The 18,726-nt window shown below is 32.7% G+C and overlaps 1 protein-coding gene across 1 annotated transcript; it reads left to right on the forward strand.

The window, feature by feature from the left end:
- The first annotated feature begins 334 nt into the window (after positions 1-334).
- On the forward strand, positions 335-5,410 carry LOC123545652 (uncharacterized). The gene is made up of 3 exons (XM_053535513.1): positions 335-1,005; positions 1,694-1,734; positions 5,106-5,410. Exons 1-3 carry the CDS (start codon positions 429-431, stop codon positions 5,313-5,315), a joined length of 828 nt encoding a protein of 275 aa, XP_053391488.1. The 5' UTR covers positions 335-428; the 3' UTR covers positions 5,316-5,410.
- The last annotated feature ends 13,316 nt before the right edge of the window (positions 5,411-18,726 follow it).

Consider the following 18,726-nt stretch of genomic DNA (forward strand, 5'->3'; position numbering starts at 1 on the left):
CGTATGAGTTTTTTCGTTTACATATATATACATACATGAATACACTGATATAGGATTTTGTTTTTGGAGGATGCGTTCGTAGAACATACATACAAGTCAAACAAATTGCGTTTACATAGTATCTCCTGCTTCTACATTATGAGTTTTGAGCAATGAGTTCGTTATATTCACAGTGATAATCAAGTATTCTTATTTTCCTAAAATATGATAGAATGAGCTCTCTAAACAATACCCAGTAAAAGCATGTTATCCAGCTGACAAGTAGCGTCAGTATTTACAAATTTTATAGTATTTGGCTTTGTATTTCAGGTAAGTTCATTGATCGAGATAAGATATTCAATTTCTGACGTTTACCGACGTATGAGCAAATGCTGAGTTCTTTTTACATGACATATTGCTTTGATGCCCTAGATTAAAGAAGTCGCAAAATGCAATCTGGGCCAGTGATAATAACAGTTTTAATTTCCATGAGTGCTTCCTCTGCTAGAAGTGCAAATAAAAAAACAACAGTTTACAACGAAACCGATGGGTTTACTTATGACTATAATGTTACCATGAATATTACAAAAGTAACAAAAAACTACGAAGCGTTTTCAAATAGGGAATCTGGAAAATTATACAATATCAGCGAAAATATGTTTGGTAGTGAAAAACCTTATCCGGTAGACTTGATAGAGGATACTGATGAGCTTCATGTTACAAATACTGAATCGTGGATAGACAGTGACAGTAAAAGTGACTCTTTTCTCAATATGAACACGTTGCATTTTTCAGACAAGAATATAAACAACACATCTAACGAAGGAAATAACAACGATATTGTTACAACAGAAGAATTACCTACACAACATACAAATACACATGAAAAGGAAACACTATTTTCCGAGAAGGTTCTGAATAACAATATACATAATGTTCCATACCACACACATAATGGTGATGATCGAGTTCAGACGTTCATTTTAGAAAGAAAGAAGATACAATTGCAGCACCATTTACAATTAGGTAAATTAAATATTCAAAACAAAAGGTCTCAATCTTCTCCCAAGATATTACAATGTCTGCAAACGCATTTATTGACGACATGCTAATAAGATTAAAGTCGAAAACTACAGCGATAATGCGATTTAAAAAAAAAAAAGATAAGGGTAAATTTCTCGGAAGAACCTAGTACAATAAACGCAGAAAGATCAAACATTCGCCAGCCGCAATAGAAGCTGTAGTGTATAATACAGAAGACGGGTTGCTTCAAAACATATCTGTTATATACAACGTATAAAAATGGAGATGGTGTAGTGAAAAGGGTTGGGGTGGGGTCTTGGGGGAACATTTCTTGGAGCATGAGGCTTGTAGTAATTGCAGTCTACTTTACGAGCTTAACGAATATATCCATTAACTTAAGAATTAGATAATTAAGTTTAGAAACTAGGTCTAATAGGAGTTATTAAGGATCACGCGCCTCTTATCAAGATAGATATTTTTACATATGATAAAATGAAATATATATGATACATATATAAATTGACTTGGTATAAAATAATACAGAATTTAGAAGTAGTCTAATACTGATAGAACTACATATAATTATATGAGTAATATTTGTGCTGTGTCAAAATACGGTAGGTCTTTGTTTAAAATATGTGTAAGCAATGGTATTTTATCATTTATAAATTTCATATTTGATCATTTTCAGTCCCAATGGAAGACGAACCTTTGGGTGCAATGATGTTTAAGGTATGTTATAAATTCCTACATTTGACAAAAACGGTCTTTTAAAGCATGCATAACACAAGATATTTCAAATTGATCCGTTTAGTTCTTGCGTAAATGACGTGCATTTTGCAAATATTAGATCAAGGCATCTAAACTATTTTCATGCCATACAGTATTCTCTAGCGTGACAAGCACGCTATAAATTGTGCATCTTATTTGATATTTCTGCAGCTAAGTGACATAAATAGCCTAATATTCCTCGTTTGCCGTGATTCATTATGAACAATATATCAGCAAAAATTGTTGTAGAAATGATACAAGATAAATTATTTCTCAGCAGTATTTAGAAAATCACTTTAGGCCTGCATTAAAACAGCAAAGCTGATCAATCATTTTCAGAAATATTTTCTTACAGATAATAAAATCGCGTAGCTGATATATTCGTACATAAAGATAATAAATACCACAATACTACTGTTTTGACAATTTGATTGTGAAATAAATTTATAACATAACCGAAGCTATCAGAACGATTAATTATATTTTTATTTTTCCAAATTAATATGAAGATGGACTTTAAGTCTATTTTGACATATACAAAGCTGATATAAAAATAATATTTAAGAATTCTTGTCTTAGATAACAAAAGGGTTAAAGATAATCAATTTAATAAACAACTTCGCCTGACATTTTTGACACTAAATTGCTTGCTTCGTTTTCTTTTGAACTAAAAAGTACACTGTAAGTATTTCATTTTTTATAAAACGAAGCAGGATATGTAAGAAGTAAAACAACGTTTTAGTGCGTTTTAGCTGTATAAAGCATAAAAACATGTATCTTTATATTCGTTTTTTAATTCTTGATTTTCATCCAAATGAAAAGTTTTGAAAGCATTATTAAACAGAAGACTACGCATGAACAATTTAAATCTGACACCAAGAAAGTAGAAGAATAGCCGTACTTATAATTTTTATTATATGAAATTAGCACTTAGTCGGGAGCTATGCTGTAAGTGCCCAGTTAGTAAATGTATTCACAATTAAACTTCTGAGTACTTGCTAATCACTTATTTTGGCTTTTATATGCCTCTGAGATATATGTCATCTGTCGAAACAATAGGCTGTAGAGTGCCTACACTGAAAATTAATTATTTCAAGAAATTGATAATGTATGCTCAAAAATATGATAAAGTGCAAGTGTCAATATAACCGCTTATACAATGACATATTACTTTCGTCAATTATTTGAGTTTTATTTTTATAAAAATCAACATCATATGCATGAACACATGCCGGACAATTAATAAATTAAAAAAACGTCACACCGAAACAAATATAGGTCAAAAGGCGACTTTACCGCTCTGATGATAGATGAAGACCCCAGATGCCCCGGCGTGCATTTTAAATCATCACGGATAGGCACCTGGGTAGAACTACCGACATTTCATAATATTACAAGGTTTATTGCATGGGATGGCAATCGTAAAATGTTGTGTCAGTATAAGCTAAGCATGCTAGTTACCATGAAAGATGCGCTGTTTAGTTGCCTTTTAATGAGCCAAATCGCTAGAAAGTTTTCTCCATAATTTGTTTAGCGTAAAATTGAAAATATCGACATTAGATAATTAGTTAAAGTGATAGCTGAGAGTAAAATGATGTCATAAATGTTGTCACACACCCATGACGTGCAATAAGTCGGTACAGAGCTTACTTTCGGTCCTTGGCATGGAAACTGTGATTCAATCCCGTGCAAATACGTAATTGCTATTGATAGTAAGGTAATATGTAATAGAGCAATATTATATAAGTTAACAGAATTAACGTGTACCTGTAAACGCTATTACTTTCATTAGAACTGTAAATGTAAAGATATATAAAATGATACAGGAACTCTCTGCACTTTCGCGTAAATCCAAAGCAATATGCATAATAAAGACACCCACGTTATATGTAGAAATAACAACAATATTGGATATTGAAAAAGACCATTTGTCGTTTTCAATCCTATTTCACTACTTCAAGCTAGTAATTACTTCCCAGTGGAAACATTGTGTGTGTCATTAGTTCATGCAAGAGCATTTGAATCCTTCCCAGTATAATTGGAATGTCGATAAACATTTACAATGTACTTGAACTCAACAGTTTCTGTCAATCATTTTCCCCAAAGACTAACAATAATATAGAAGTGTTGATGACCATTTGGTCAGATAAATGTTGTAAAAGGCCTTGAAAATAACGGTTGTTTTACATTTGCTGCTGTTAATGAAAATAAATACTTAAAGTGGTATAGGTGTGCCTTCTGCAGATATAGTTGTATACGGTTATATTTCATTTGATATATAATTAATATCCTAGTTTTTATCAGTACTACAGTTGAGGCTTTATTTATATATTTCAGCCGCACCATGAGAAAACCAACATAGTGCATTTGCGACCAGCATGGATCCAGACCAGCCTAATCCGCGCAGTCTGGTCAGGATCCATGCTATTCGCTAATGGTTTCTCTAATTGCATTAGGGTTTGAAAGCGAACAGCATGGATCCTGACCAGACTGCGCGAATGCGCAGGCTGGTCTGGATCCATGCTGGTTGCAAATGCACTATGTTGGTTTTCTCATGGCGCGGCTCATTTTACTTAAGGTAGTGGACCCACAATGACAATCGGCAAATTACGTAATTTCCGTAGGCATTCTCTGTTTCTTTGAGCTATTTTTACATCCGAACAATGCCGAATATCTTATCACACAGGAATTGCCGAATGACATTACAGGTCTACTACCTTAATTTCAGAACCAACTATATAATATGAATTAAAGCACCGCCTAGTACTGGGGATTTATCTTTATATATCCGCTTAGAAAGAATATCACGCTCAGAAATGAATTTTGCTTAAACTGTGTTTACATTTGGTCATCATACCTTTTACAGCGAATATCATACTTTGCTAAAATTTACGGAAGCCGTGACGTGACGTCATTCAGCGTCTCGCACTAGCTTTAGGATTTTTTTTGTTGTTGCACTCCACGCAGAAACTTGACGGCCTTTAACTTCCTTACGTTTAAAGTGTTTTCAGTTGCATGTACGTTTCCATTACGAAAAGGTGATAATCTTGTTAGCGCGTTACGAGTTTTACGACTGATTCGGTGCTCGGATGTTCATGCGACAACATCGCGTGTGTATATAAACGACGAAAACATCGAAAAATTGCCTCAGTATATGCAGACAACAAGACGAATACATAATATACGGACGTACCGTCTCGGGGATTTTCATCCCCGGCGCTTCGCGCTTCGCGCCGTGGATAAATCCCCTATAATTAGTGTCTTTGGAACTATAGGTTTGGGAATGACTGGTGCAGCTATATTTGTACACGACATTATTTGATGTATTTTAGAATCAACGATATATAATAAGTGTCCTAGTACCTATCGGTGTAGGCATGATTGGTGCAGCTATGATTGTGTGCACGGTGATCACCCTGAGAAATATTGCTAGGCAGCGTGTAATGACCTCTCCACTGGATGACTGCGACGAAGCGGAAAGGCCAATTACGCCTAGCGTTTCTAGTGTAAGTAATGGTCATTATTTAGATAAAGTAAATTAATGTCTAACTTCGACAGGAGCTAGTCAGCTATAACGATATCTATTTCTAGTGTCAGGCAATGTTAGAATAACTCCATTAGTTTTGTGTGCTGCTGGTTTGTTTTCTTTTTTCTTTTCTTTTGTTCGTTTGTTATTGTTTTGTTTTGTTTTTCAGTAAAAACGCATATAATGATTTTCAATTTTAAGAGATTGTGCAATATATCACAACGTTCTGTATTGTCCGATTTATGATATAGATAGTGTTTAAAACAAGTAAGAACTGATTTTAGCAGTCTAAAGTGCCTGTCATGAATTTCAATGCGTAAAAACATGGATTAAATTATTATTAATTTAACTGACTTTCGTATTTCAGATAAGTTCTGAGACGACAGACAAGATGTTTCTGTTACTTGGAGACGACGAGGTTTGAAAAAAAAGGAACTCGTTGGTTGTTTCTAATTTATGTTAATAGTTAAAATGATACTAGTAAATGTCTTCATCATGTAGATTTTACATGCTTCAGTTATGTGCAAAAAATCTAACTATTAAATGATGTAACATAGAATCTAAGTGTTTGACATGTATGTTATACTCAAATAATACGGCGCAGAATTTATTTGGAGATATTGTGACAAACAGTTATTGAATAAGATATAATTTTACCAATTGAAGTCAATAGTGTTTCATTCATCTCATTCATCTCCTATCTATACGCGAGGCTGCCATGCTTTTAGTATTTCCTTGTTAAATGTAGGCGCTAAATAATACTCACAAAGTCATGTAACTGATTGCCATTGCACAAAATTTCTCTTCTTTTAAATATCTCTGACTTTACGTCTTAAACTATTACTAAAGTGTTTATTCCTTTAACGAAATATTTTTATTATGTTACGCTTGGAATAGATATTTACTATCATATAAAAGAAAAAAATGCAGGGGAGACAAGCAAATAAAGCTATGTATATAGACAGCTGTGTATAAGACGTATATAAAACGAAAGAACAATATTGTAGAGACTACTTTTTATCAGAGAGAAGACAAAAGTATCTATTCCTGTTACTATCATTAAATTGAAAACATGTAAATAATCTGTTACAGCAGTTATTTGCATGCTTCATTACCCGCATCGACCATTTGCTTTTAGCTAATGGTCGTATGTTAATTATGATTTAGCTCACTTCTATAATTGATTATATGAGCCGCGCAATGAGAAAACCAACATAGTGCATTTGCGACCAGCATGGATCCAGACTAGCCTGCGCATCTGCGCAGTCTGGTCAGGATCCATGCTGTTCACTTTCAAAGCCTATTGCATTTAGAGAAACCGTTAGCGAACAGCATGGATCCTGATCAGACTGCGCAGATGCGCAGGCTGGTCTGGATCCATGTTGGTCGCAAATGCACTATGTTGGTTTTTTCATGGTGCGGCTCAAATTATTTTATGTTTCAGCAGTTATTTATACATAGAGAATCTGATCCATCAGGTTGCAAGTGTATTTGCATGCCTTGAATAGATAAGAATGAATATGAAAAGAAAACAAGCGACGGATCAGTCTGAATATTTAGAATTAGAAATAGAAATGCAATAACCTAAATATAGTTAAATAATATAAAAAAGATTTATATAAATTGTTTAAAAATACTAAATTAGTAAGAGCACATTTTTGTGCAACATTATTTTACTGTGGCCCCGTCAAGTGCTATGTAATCGCTTAAGCTAAAAATAGATCACTAAGAGATACGCCTTTTCTCAATTTTTTGTATTATCTGCAAAGAAGATATATATAAGGGAATAGGCATAAAATGATGAAAAGGACGATCATCACATGAGCACAACATCATGTCTATAGCGGCAGATCTCTGAATAAAGAAACCAAAATATCAGTGGTTGAAAATAAATGACGGGGAGGAGGAGCACTTGAATGTCAGCTTTATATTCACATTAGCCATGTGCAAAGATGGATTTGTTTGAAACTTTGACAACTGATCATTTGCATGTATTTAAAAACACTATATGCATAATGCATGTTAGTTTTCCACTTTAATAATTTTGAAACTTTGATTTTCCTATCCTGGAGTTATTTTAGCGTACGTAGAACATATTTTGGCCTTATGAATATATAATCAAATTATCACACATGTCAACGATTTGCATTCACAATTATATATATTTTGCCGAAATGCATTAAAAATGCAAGACATTAAGTTTGTAAAATTATTATTACCTCCCTTTGACTATCTTAGATTTTCTACATACTTGTTTTAAAATGTTTTGTCCCGTTAGTTGAAATATCCCAATAACTACCAAATGCAAATGTTAAACTTGAAAATATGATTATTGATATCAAAGGAAACAATTATTCTGTGTTTTAAATACGTTCATATTGAAGGGAGATAATCACAAATCTTAAAAACAATATAATGAAACATATATGTTAGTTTACTTGATGCAGTCAACATTTCTATCATAATATTCTATTTGCACACAATCATCGTCCAGAGAAACTTTTTATTATGCCCTCTACACTTAGCGTAAAGTACAATTAATATAATTAGAAATTGTAAGACATCACATCTCGAAAAGTACTCCAGGAAGACCCACAAAGTTACATTTACAAAAACTACATTAAGTACGCACATTGACAGTTTCAGTGCTAAGTAATAAAATTCTTACAAAACCTTTTAGCTCAGACAAAATAACCGTGAAGAACTGATTAAAACCGAATATCCTATTGGTTGAATAAAAAAGTATATATTTGTCTTTGAATGCACAGTAATTAGAACGAAAGCGAAACATTAGCTGATTAACATAACACGCAAAAATATCTGTGTCGATAGATTTTCTTGTCGGATTCCCATATGCAATATTATGGTCTTGAGAAAAAAGTGTCTTAAACACAAAACGAATAGAGAGAACTTGTAATTAAAAGTGAATATTTAGAAATCGTATTTACAATGTCATGGGTATAATCTAATGATTTAACAGTACCTATAGATCTGCTTTAATGAACCATTCGTGATATTAAAAATATCAGTTAATGCAAACACTAACTAATGAAAATATATTGAAGATAACACAAAGTGTAGCTAGTATGTTTTTGAAGTGGCATCATTGTCCTTAAAATATTAGAGATGGTGTGAGTCTCCGTCGTTGGGTTCAGCTTCCCTTTCAAGCATACTTAAATGTGACATGATATGCCTTTGGCCTACTATTTTAATCTAATTGTGTTGCAATGTGTCCAGAGACTTGTATTATATTCTATTCGTGTATATCTGTTGTTACAGAGTCCTGTAATTGTATTAAAAGCAAAATGTGACTTGTTAACAAGTACTTCAATTATGTAAATATTTCTCATAAACTAACATTAATATAAAATATTGTCTTAAACTAGTATATAAAACTGAATTTTTGTCAAAATGAAAGGTAACTTTGGTTCTCACTGCAGGTTTAGCAAAATGAGTCCTTTAAACGTATTTTCCAACGTGTATATACTTTATTTATCTGACAGTTCTTACTGAAAACAAAATCAATTCATGTTGCATTTAATTTTGCTTGTTTAAGTATCAGTATATATCAGTACTGTTTGTGACCAAAACATATTGCTTTAAAACAACATCGTAATTGGTGACGAAATATGGTTATGGTTACATAATGATTATAATATGTAATTAAAACTCATGCAGTTTGCATTTAAGTTATGCCCTCAACAGCTCTCCATATTTTATCGTTTTTTTCTGTCTACGTATTTGAATCTTTCCCTAACAGGAACTGATAAATAATTATGTGATACATGTAGATGATTCGTTAAATTTAGGATTTATGTATGCATTTTATAGCTATTTAATTTGTATTATCGTTCAGATATCACATGCTTTGTTATTTAATGCATAAGTCTGTGCATGGTTAAGCCAATAAAATTGTGTAGGGAATTGTGTGGAAACACTTCACACTTCATAAGCCAGAACAAACAAGTTACGATCACATTATTTAACCGAAATTTCGGAACTACTGCCTGCGGTCGCCTTTGTTGATTGTTTACATTCGGGATATTTTTTACTTGTGGGAAAAACCGAACACAATACCATTCTTTCAATGTCACGTTCAAAAGATAGGTTTCGGTACTCCATGAGAAAATCAGCGAGTACAAAGTAACAAAATGAAGTTTTAATATATCAGATGCTTTTTGCGTGTTCTGAAATCGCAATGGAAGATAATTTTAAGTCATTCGCAAATTTTAAACGTATACATTTTTGGAAAAAGTCTTTTTTTTTGAAGGGGGGGGGGAGAGGTATACGGGACTTGTTACGTAGAATGATGCCACAACTTCAAAACTAGTCAACAAAGACGTCAACAATTCGTATCAGCTTGAATAAAATGTATTTACCAAATATAAAATTAGCACCTTGCATTTAATTTGTTTTGTGGTCATTTGTTTACGGAAGGTGTATGCATCCAGGCCCGCGTCATTGGCGTATTCATAATGTCAACTTTGTTTACCATATTTTTGTGATCAATTTGATTTTTCAGCTATAATGTACACTTAACAAATTATCTGGTTAACAACTGTGCATCTGTTTTTGAAAAATATGGAAACTTCCAATAAGATATTTATCTCTTTTAACATAACAAATATATATTCAACTAAAACATGTATATATTAGACATTTTTGTCATTTATTTTTCTTGAAATCACAGAACAATTTATTCATATGTGTATTATTTGATTTATTTCTTATGAATTATAACTATTTGGTGATTGAGCTATTTTTCAGAAAAGCTCAGCTTAAATTCAGAAGTAAATTCAATGTTTAACTGAAATTTCTAGATGTCATTGCGACGACATTATACGTCAGACAACGTATAACTGTCCTAGATAAAACTTTGTTAATTCTAAATGCATATGACCGATTGATGTTAAATGACTGATAATACGGAATGCATTAATTCTGCCAAATTTAACGCACACATGCATTGAATGTTCACTATAAACCTAGGTTAAACCGAAACCAAACCTTTAGTCAGAGTATTATACACTCAGTGCGTGCGTAAATCCAATAGGTGCGATTGGTGTAACTGTCTACTAATTTCATCAGACAGTTTGTTAAAAGTTGTGAAGATCTTTTATACTATGCACGAAAAGTCATGCAAATTGTCTCAGAATAGCTCTGTAGTTGCATGTCACAACAAGATCAGACACGTCCGTATTTCTCCTGTTTAGGCTGGCCTGTCAAAATAAACAATGTTCCAAATTAAAAAAATAACAAGAATGAAAATAATGAATGTCATCTGGCAGACTTTTTAAATACACCAATATTTCAGAAACAAAAATTTGATATTTCTTTATTAATGTTCCTATATACATGTCATATTGATGAGAGGCAATACATTGAAAGGACTAGTTTCCAAATAGGAACCAGTCTTGCGATTGTTACGATAAACATTCAATTTGATAAACTCAGGTTTTGTCCACAATATTCTAACATTCCACCGATATACCTTTCACTAGTATGTTGTTAGTGCAACACGATCACTGAACTAAATGTTCCATGCGAGCAAATAGACAGTTACATAAAGCTGTTCCTCTGGGAATGTAACTGTCAATATGTGCATTCTAATTTAAATTTTCTTTGAAAAAATAAATCATACAGAACTAGGATCAAATGTTATTTTTGGAACTAAATTTCGTATTTCTTTAGTGACGACAAAACCTCTTTATCACCATTTATAATGTATCAGCCATACTTAGATAATGCCTCATGTACGAAAACAAGTTTGCAGAGAAAGAAGATAACATCCAAAGGGCTTCACATTATCAAATGCCCAAGTTTGTAATTGACAACTGAAACCTATGATGGACAAAAATTACGGTCTTAACTAAAGATATTTAGGCATGTATTGTATTGTTTGAAGGAAATTAATGATGTTTCCTAAGCGTTACGCGGATTCATTGATTCTTCCATGGTTAGGTCATTTTTCACTGAACTCATTTTTAATTGCAGAATCTTCAGGATTTTGAGACTGCATCAGTTAAATGAAGTAAAGTCTGTATATAGCAGATAAAATTAAAATGTCTTCAATTAAGACTATAATGGGAGGATACTGATGGATGAGATCTCACAGATAAATAATTGATATTGAAAACGATGACACTTTTAATATACTGTGCAATCATTCGTATTCATATACACCTGATAATAAAATTAAAATAAGACCACGCATTACGTATGTCCAACATCGAATGTTACGACAAACCAAAATTTATCTTGAATTATTGAACCAGCAGAAAAAGATATATTTAACATCCACCAAATTTAATAGTTTGGAAGGTAGACTCCGCTTGTAACAAAAATGTAAAACAAAAATTAATTAATGATTTGAATCTTTACTGAAATGAGCATTTTATTAATACAACTTGTATTCCAAATCTGACAAAATAAACTTGAAATGTCAATTTTAGCCATTGAAATCAAAGTAACCAAGTAAACCAATAGCAGACTCAGTTTGACTGAGTCTGTACATACGAGGTAACGACATGTGCAACTCTAGTCACGCCCCCTAGTAAATGCAATCATTCTGTTTTTAAATATATCATACAACAAATGAATGTTGTTTAGTCATTGAAATCAAAGTAACCATTGGCAAGTAAACAAATAGCAGACACAGTTTGACTGAGTCTGTACATATGAGGTAACGACATGTGCAACTCTAGTCACGCCCCTAGTAAATGCAATCATTCTGTTTTAGATAAATCATACAACAATTGAGTGTTGTTTAGTCATTGAAATCAAGATAACCAAGTAAACTAATAGCACTCTCAGTTTGACTGAGTCTGCACATATTGGGTTACGACAAGTGCAACTCTCTTCACGCCCCTAGTAAATGCAATCATTCTGTTTTTAGATATATCATACAACAATTGAGTGTTGTTTAGTCATTGAAATCAAGGCAACAAAGTAAACTGATAGCAGACTCAGTTTGGCTGAGTCTGTACATATGAGGTAACGATATGTGCAACTCCGGTCACACCCCTAGAAAATGCAATCATTCTGTTTTGAAATATATCATACAACAATTGAGTGTTGTTTAGTCATTGAAATCAAAGTAACCAAGTAAACCAATAGCAGACTCAGTTTGAATGAGTCTATAAATATGAGGTAACGACATGTGTAACTCTCTTCACGGCCCTTAGTAAATGCAGTCATTCTGTTTTGAAATATAATATACAACATTTGAGTGTTGTTTGTTTGTCATGATACCATGTTTATATGTGAACCTCCAATGATACCTAATTAACATTTATTGATAAGATACATATTTTTGTAATGATACTGTGTTTTCATGCTCACTTTCCATGATGCCTTGTTTACATTTATACTTGTACTGAACTTTGTTAACACGAATATTTGTAATGGTAACTTGTTTGCTTGCGTATTTGTAATAATATGGTTTTACATGCAAACTTGTAATGATACCTTGTTCACATTATAGATTTGAAATGATATCGTGTGTGCATGCATACTGTTCATACTACTTTGTTAACATTCGTTATTGTTATGACATTTTGTTTGCTTGCGTACTTGTAATGATATCCTATCTTATGCATATATTTGATGAGACCTTGTTTGCATGGTACCCTGTTAAAACACATACTTGCAATAATACCTTTTTAACAAGTACAGTAGTATGATGTTACCTTGTTTACTCTCATGTTTTTTCATTATACCGTTTTGGGTGCAAACTTGTAACGGTACCTTTATGCATAACTGTAATTTACAAAATACCTTGTAAACAAGCATACTAGTAATGAATGGTAACATTTATAATGATACCTTATATACATTAAGTTCTTGTAATGCTACCTTAGTTGCATGTTTGTTTTTTGTTGTTTTTTTTTTTTTTTTTTTTTTTTTTTTGTTTTTTATTTTTTTGTTTTCTAAAACTCCATGTCTGTTGATATGTATAATCAATATCCAGTTTCACACTGCCATGAAAAGTAGCTGTTTGTTAAAAAGTAAATTACATTTAAGTGTTATATTTGTAAAGAATAATTGAGTTCGAAATTGATTTGAACAGCAGTACTAAAAGAAAATAACACTTTACGGACAAATAAATGATATGTCGGAAAGCAATGATGGAACGTATTAGAGCTTTTCCTCTAATTGTGCGCAAGCCGCCATCTAAACTTTTTAACCCTGATGTAATCGTAATCTAACACTATTCCATTAATAATGCCAATCAGGAAACTTGTCAGCTTAAGCGTTCTTTAACTCAATTCACCGTACCGGTTGCTGTTAGAGGTCTCTTTCTACTGGAAATATACGTGGTTCATACTGGAAAACGATAGTCTTATAATTTGCCATTACAGCAACTGCCTTGTTTACCCCTTGAGGGTCAGATGTTGTTATTAGATAGTTGAAAAGCCCATAAGAGTCAATGAGACATAGGCTGATTTGACAAAAAGTAAAGTTTACAGTCATATAATTTGAGTCAAAAACATATAATGCAATATTTTGCAGGTGCCTGGTTTAATGCATGCCTTTTTAGTTGTCATTTTAGAATAGTACGTGTCAGCGGGCATTTGACCTCTATATGCTATTCAGGAAAGGAATTACGGGCGTTCGTAGAGAAATTACAAAATTTAGATCAGTTTAGCGTAATACTTTGTTAAATTACTTTATTTGGTGTTTGACATGTTATCGTTTTGACAGAATGACATTTTTGTGGTCATCTCTCAATGTCAGTGCCTAAGCTTTCACCAAAATATATTTTTCGGCTAACGGCGTCTAAGAACGATTTCGTGACCTGGACTAACCCATGCCACGTGACTTAAGTTTGCAAATCAGATAACTTGATAACGCATTATAGATAATTTATCAAAATGAAAGATTTATGCAACACTCTGCCTGACTGGACGAGAGTGTTTATTTGTTTCACTCATTTAGCAAGAATATTGATATATCTGAAAAATGAGTTTAATAGATATAAAAAACCTGTTCAAATACCAACAGATATCAATTTACAGAGAGAGCCGAATACGGTCTGCGTATCACATGAATAAGGGTGTGATTAGCCGATCGATTAAAGTCTTCTAGGTAGAGAAGAGCCTTTCCTGACCACTGTGGTAATTATTCGTCGTAGAATAAACGAAACAAAATTGCACACATATGAAACCTTTGTGAAAAAATAAAAGAGAACCATTTAAATTGTTTAAGTGTCGTAATTAGTTTTGCTATTTGCAAAATGTTAGATAGATGATAGAATAACACGAATGATATGAAAATCTTGCCTTATTACAATTCGCCGACCATCTTTTTTAAAGATATTTCTTGTTACATATGTAAGGTTATTTTTTTTTAAATGTATAAAAGGATACAAGGTACTAAAATAATTTCTATACACGGTTTTGGGCTCAAGGTGTAAATTCATCATGACATGTGTGCAATTTAGACTCTTTTCGGCATGAAAATAAACTTGCATTTTCCAATCAAATGTACACATCGTAGCAGATCATTTCATTTTCTCATTGTGATCTGCTAAATTACGAGTTTGGTAGTAGGATGTTGCGTTCTGAGATCACTCAGAACCAACTATTTCAATTAATAATTGATCGATGAGTAATTAAAACAGTTTCTTATGCTGTCCCCAACATTGGTTTACAGAGAGTTGTGTACAAACAGACAATTTCATTCTGGTTTTTACCACGTCTACAGACGTGATAAATGATAAAGCCTATCCTATAAAACTTTTTGTGCGTAAATAGCAGTTTATCTTAATTTCCCTAGAGCAGACAATAAATGACATAAAATGTCCTCTGATGACATCCAATTTGCTTTATCTTTCTGTTGCCTTATTTATAATACGTTCATATCGATGCATAAACCAACAACATACATACAAACATTCGTTTTATTTGATGCAGAATGATCTCACTTATGTCTTATATGTTTACTCTTGTACTTTTTGTTGGCCATACTACCCCTACTCCTTTCTGAACCGCCTCGATAGCCTAGTAGTAGAGCGTCCGCTTCGAGTGCGGGAGGTCGTGTATTCGATCCCCGGCCGCGTCATATCAAAGACGTGAAAAATGGTACCAATAGCTCCTTTGCTTGGCGCACAGCATTAAAAGGGAACTTGACATCTCTTCTCTCATACTCTCGTGGCGATGTATTCCATCAGGAATGAGGTACCGGGAGTGATTAATAAAAGTGTAGAACTTGCTTCACAGTCGACCTAAAATAAATTAGTATAAACTAAACTCCTTTCTTTGAATTTTTTGATCCAGAACTTAAAGCTTAATTGACAAGGCAGATTTGTTGGGTTTAACATTACACCGACACAATTATATGTCATATGGCGACTTTCCAGCTTTGATGGTTGAGGAAGACCTCAGGTGCCCCTCCCTGCATTATTTCATCAGGGACGAGCACCTGAGTAGAACCATCGACCTTTCGTTAGCCAGCTGGATGATTTCCTCACATGAAGAATTCAACGTCCCGAGCGAGCCCACATTGGGCAAGTGGTTTAATGTCAGCGACCGTAACTACTCGGCGACGAAAGCCCCCATTGGCAAGGCATAGCACTGCTAATCAACAAAATGCATCATGGTCTTCTTTAGTTTACCAATTTTGAATTAATATCTTCACGAGTTTTGATAATGCATAATTATTACTTAACTACTATTTACTAATTAAGAAACGCAACTCTCGTTCTAAAAACATTTATTTTAACGCTACGACATTTTACTAATATTTCAGTCAATAAGTACTAAAATGTTGGATAAAATAAGACAGCGTTTGAACTCAGATGTTACCTGACAGCATCAAAAAATCGTTTCAATACAATTAAGAAAAAGCTACTACTAACTACATAGGTATATAATATACTCAGTTCCAAAAGACAGTGTGCACTTTTTAAGTTTAAATATTTCAAAAAATTCCCCGACGTTTTTGTTTCATTTTTTCATACACTAACTCTCAGGTATAACTCAAAATCTAAAATGCACACCAATTTGTTTACGAACTGATTTAAATTTTGGTACCAAACATTATAAGTTTTCATGAAAATAACCGAGAAAAAATAACAGAAAACTAAGTGCACACTTTCTTTTGGAACTGGGTGTATTTCTAATTATTCATATCATATACTTATTCTAGAGTCACGCTTATTCAAATAGAAAATTAGATGATTATATAACACAACTAAACATGTATGTTGGTTAGAAATATAGGTTTATGTCCCAAGTTCTGTCAAACTCCTCGGAAGATATTTAATATTTAACATTCATAAATGTTTCTGAAACCCAATTGACCAATTGTAAATACTTTGATTTAAAGTGGAGGAAATTCCATCAGATTCTAATAATTACTTTTTCTAAGCAGGAATACATTGTTTAATTTGACTCAGTCGGAAGTACTACATATGGAGAACCGGTGAATAAATGAAAATGTTTAGAAAAGGTGAGGTCTTCTAAAAAAATACGTGTAGAATCTACATGGTATATGATTCCCTGAAAGAAAATACTTTTCTTTCAGTAAAATCGTTCAAATGTGTTTTATTGTCAAATTTGAATTCTCCATTGTTTGGCATTTGGAAACAATAATATTTCATCTTTCCTTGTTACCTTCTTTCAAAAATGGCTTCTGATTTAACTTGAGAAAAGCACTTGTTTATTAACCTACCTTTTATTTCAGGATTTTGATGAGACCAAATGATAACAATGTTTGCAAACAATCAAACAATATTCTTCAAGAAATATACACGGAAACAGTATACTAAAAGAGTTAAGATACTTTATTATATCATAATTATGTTTCTAAGAGCTAAGTAAATTGGTTGTTTGTGCCAGAGTCAATTTCAGATGTGAAAAAAATATCTTTACATCACAACCGGTATTTGATAATGGGAAAGCCTGTTTTTTTTTGTACGAAGCATGCACTGAACCGTAAATTTTGTTTACAATATTTGATTTTTAAAGTGATATCTTAATCAGTAACATGTCCGAGTGTGAAATTATTTGAATGTAATAAATGCCTCCCTACTTGAAAAAGGAAGTCTGTGGAACGAAAAAAAAAACAGAGTGATATAATTTTAACTGTATATATATAATGTATGCCAATTGTGTCAATGGGACATTTTCTCAGGGTGTGATCTACATTATCCCAGGTATTACCATGCATAGACGTATGATATACCTTTACTGTGGGCCCATTTTCTGTATCTCCATAAAAGAATAATAACTAAATGATTTCGGGGACACAGAATTATGTGCAGTTTCTACTTGTCTGCAATTATGCGCATTTTCTACTTGTTCCGCTTAAGCCGGTGCTAGGGGGCGTGAGAGGTGTTGCACATGTCATTACCTCTCATGAACAGACTAAATCAAACCAAGTCTGATATTATTCTTCTTGGTTGCATTCTTTGCTTCTAAAGGATCTTTTTACAGATTTTATTAATGTCTGTCTTATCCGTAAAATTTATGAGTGTACGAATTTCATGCAAGGATAACCAGAAATAATATGTAAGATATGAAATTGATCATCAAACTTAACAAAATAATGTACCTTTTTATGCAGTTTTATAACATTTGACGATAAGAAAATATTAGCGCACTCAAAATGTTCTTCATCGAGGCAATCTGTTCTTCAAAACATAAACATGCGATCTACCATAACAAAGCTTCATAATTCTTTATGGCGACATTTTGATCTCTCAAGTCTAGTAAAATATATCAATGAAAATGTATTATTTCATTTACTCGCGGGACTTTTATACAGACTATAAAAAGCAAGTTCTATTACATTTGAAGCATATTGTGGCAGAATAACGGTATTATCTTAATTTTCCTACGGCAGAATATAAATAACATAATATGTCTGATGATGACAACCAATTTGTGTCTGGCTTCAGCTGTCTGGTTAATAATACATTCAAATTGATCCAGAATTCTACCACTGGCAAAGGCGGTTAGTATACAAATAAATTCGTTCACTGTAGTTTCTTTTTATTCTTTTCGTTGTAATTGCTTTTAGTGTCAAAAAGTTTATTGAAAACAGAGTGGATTAGTCAGATGTTTTTATCTATTTGAAATAAATTTCGATAAAAGCAAAAATATGAATATCTTCAAAGCATCAATGTTTTAATATTAATATAGGATTCCTTCACCGGTTGAACGTGTAAATTAAAATATCTGGATCTAAGATACGTGGAAACGAGGCTGTGCCGAGTTTCCACAAAATAGTTACCCGAGAACCAGATTTTTCCATTCACACCTGTTATCAGTGACAGAATCTTTTTCTTGCATACCGGATACTTCAAATCAAAGAAAAAAATAGATTAAAACCAATGCTTTCCTCTGAAGCGCTTTTATCTTAATTTCGAAGACTGCTGTTAGAGTAAGATTAATATTTATTGCAGACATTGCCATTCCACACTA

Source organism: Mercenaria mercenaria, unplaced genomic scaffold (genome assembly GCF_021730395.1).
Source record: "Mercenaria mercenaria strain notata unplaced genomic scaffold, MADL_Memer_1 contig_4882, whole genome shotgun sequence".
Taxonomy (NCBI): domain Eukaryota; kingdom Metazoa; phylum Mollusca; class Bivalvia; order Venerida; family Veneridae; genus Mercenaria; species Mercenaria mercenaria.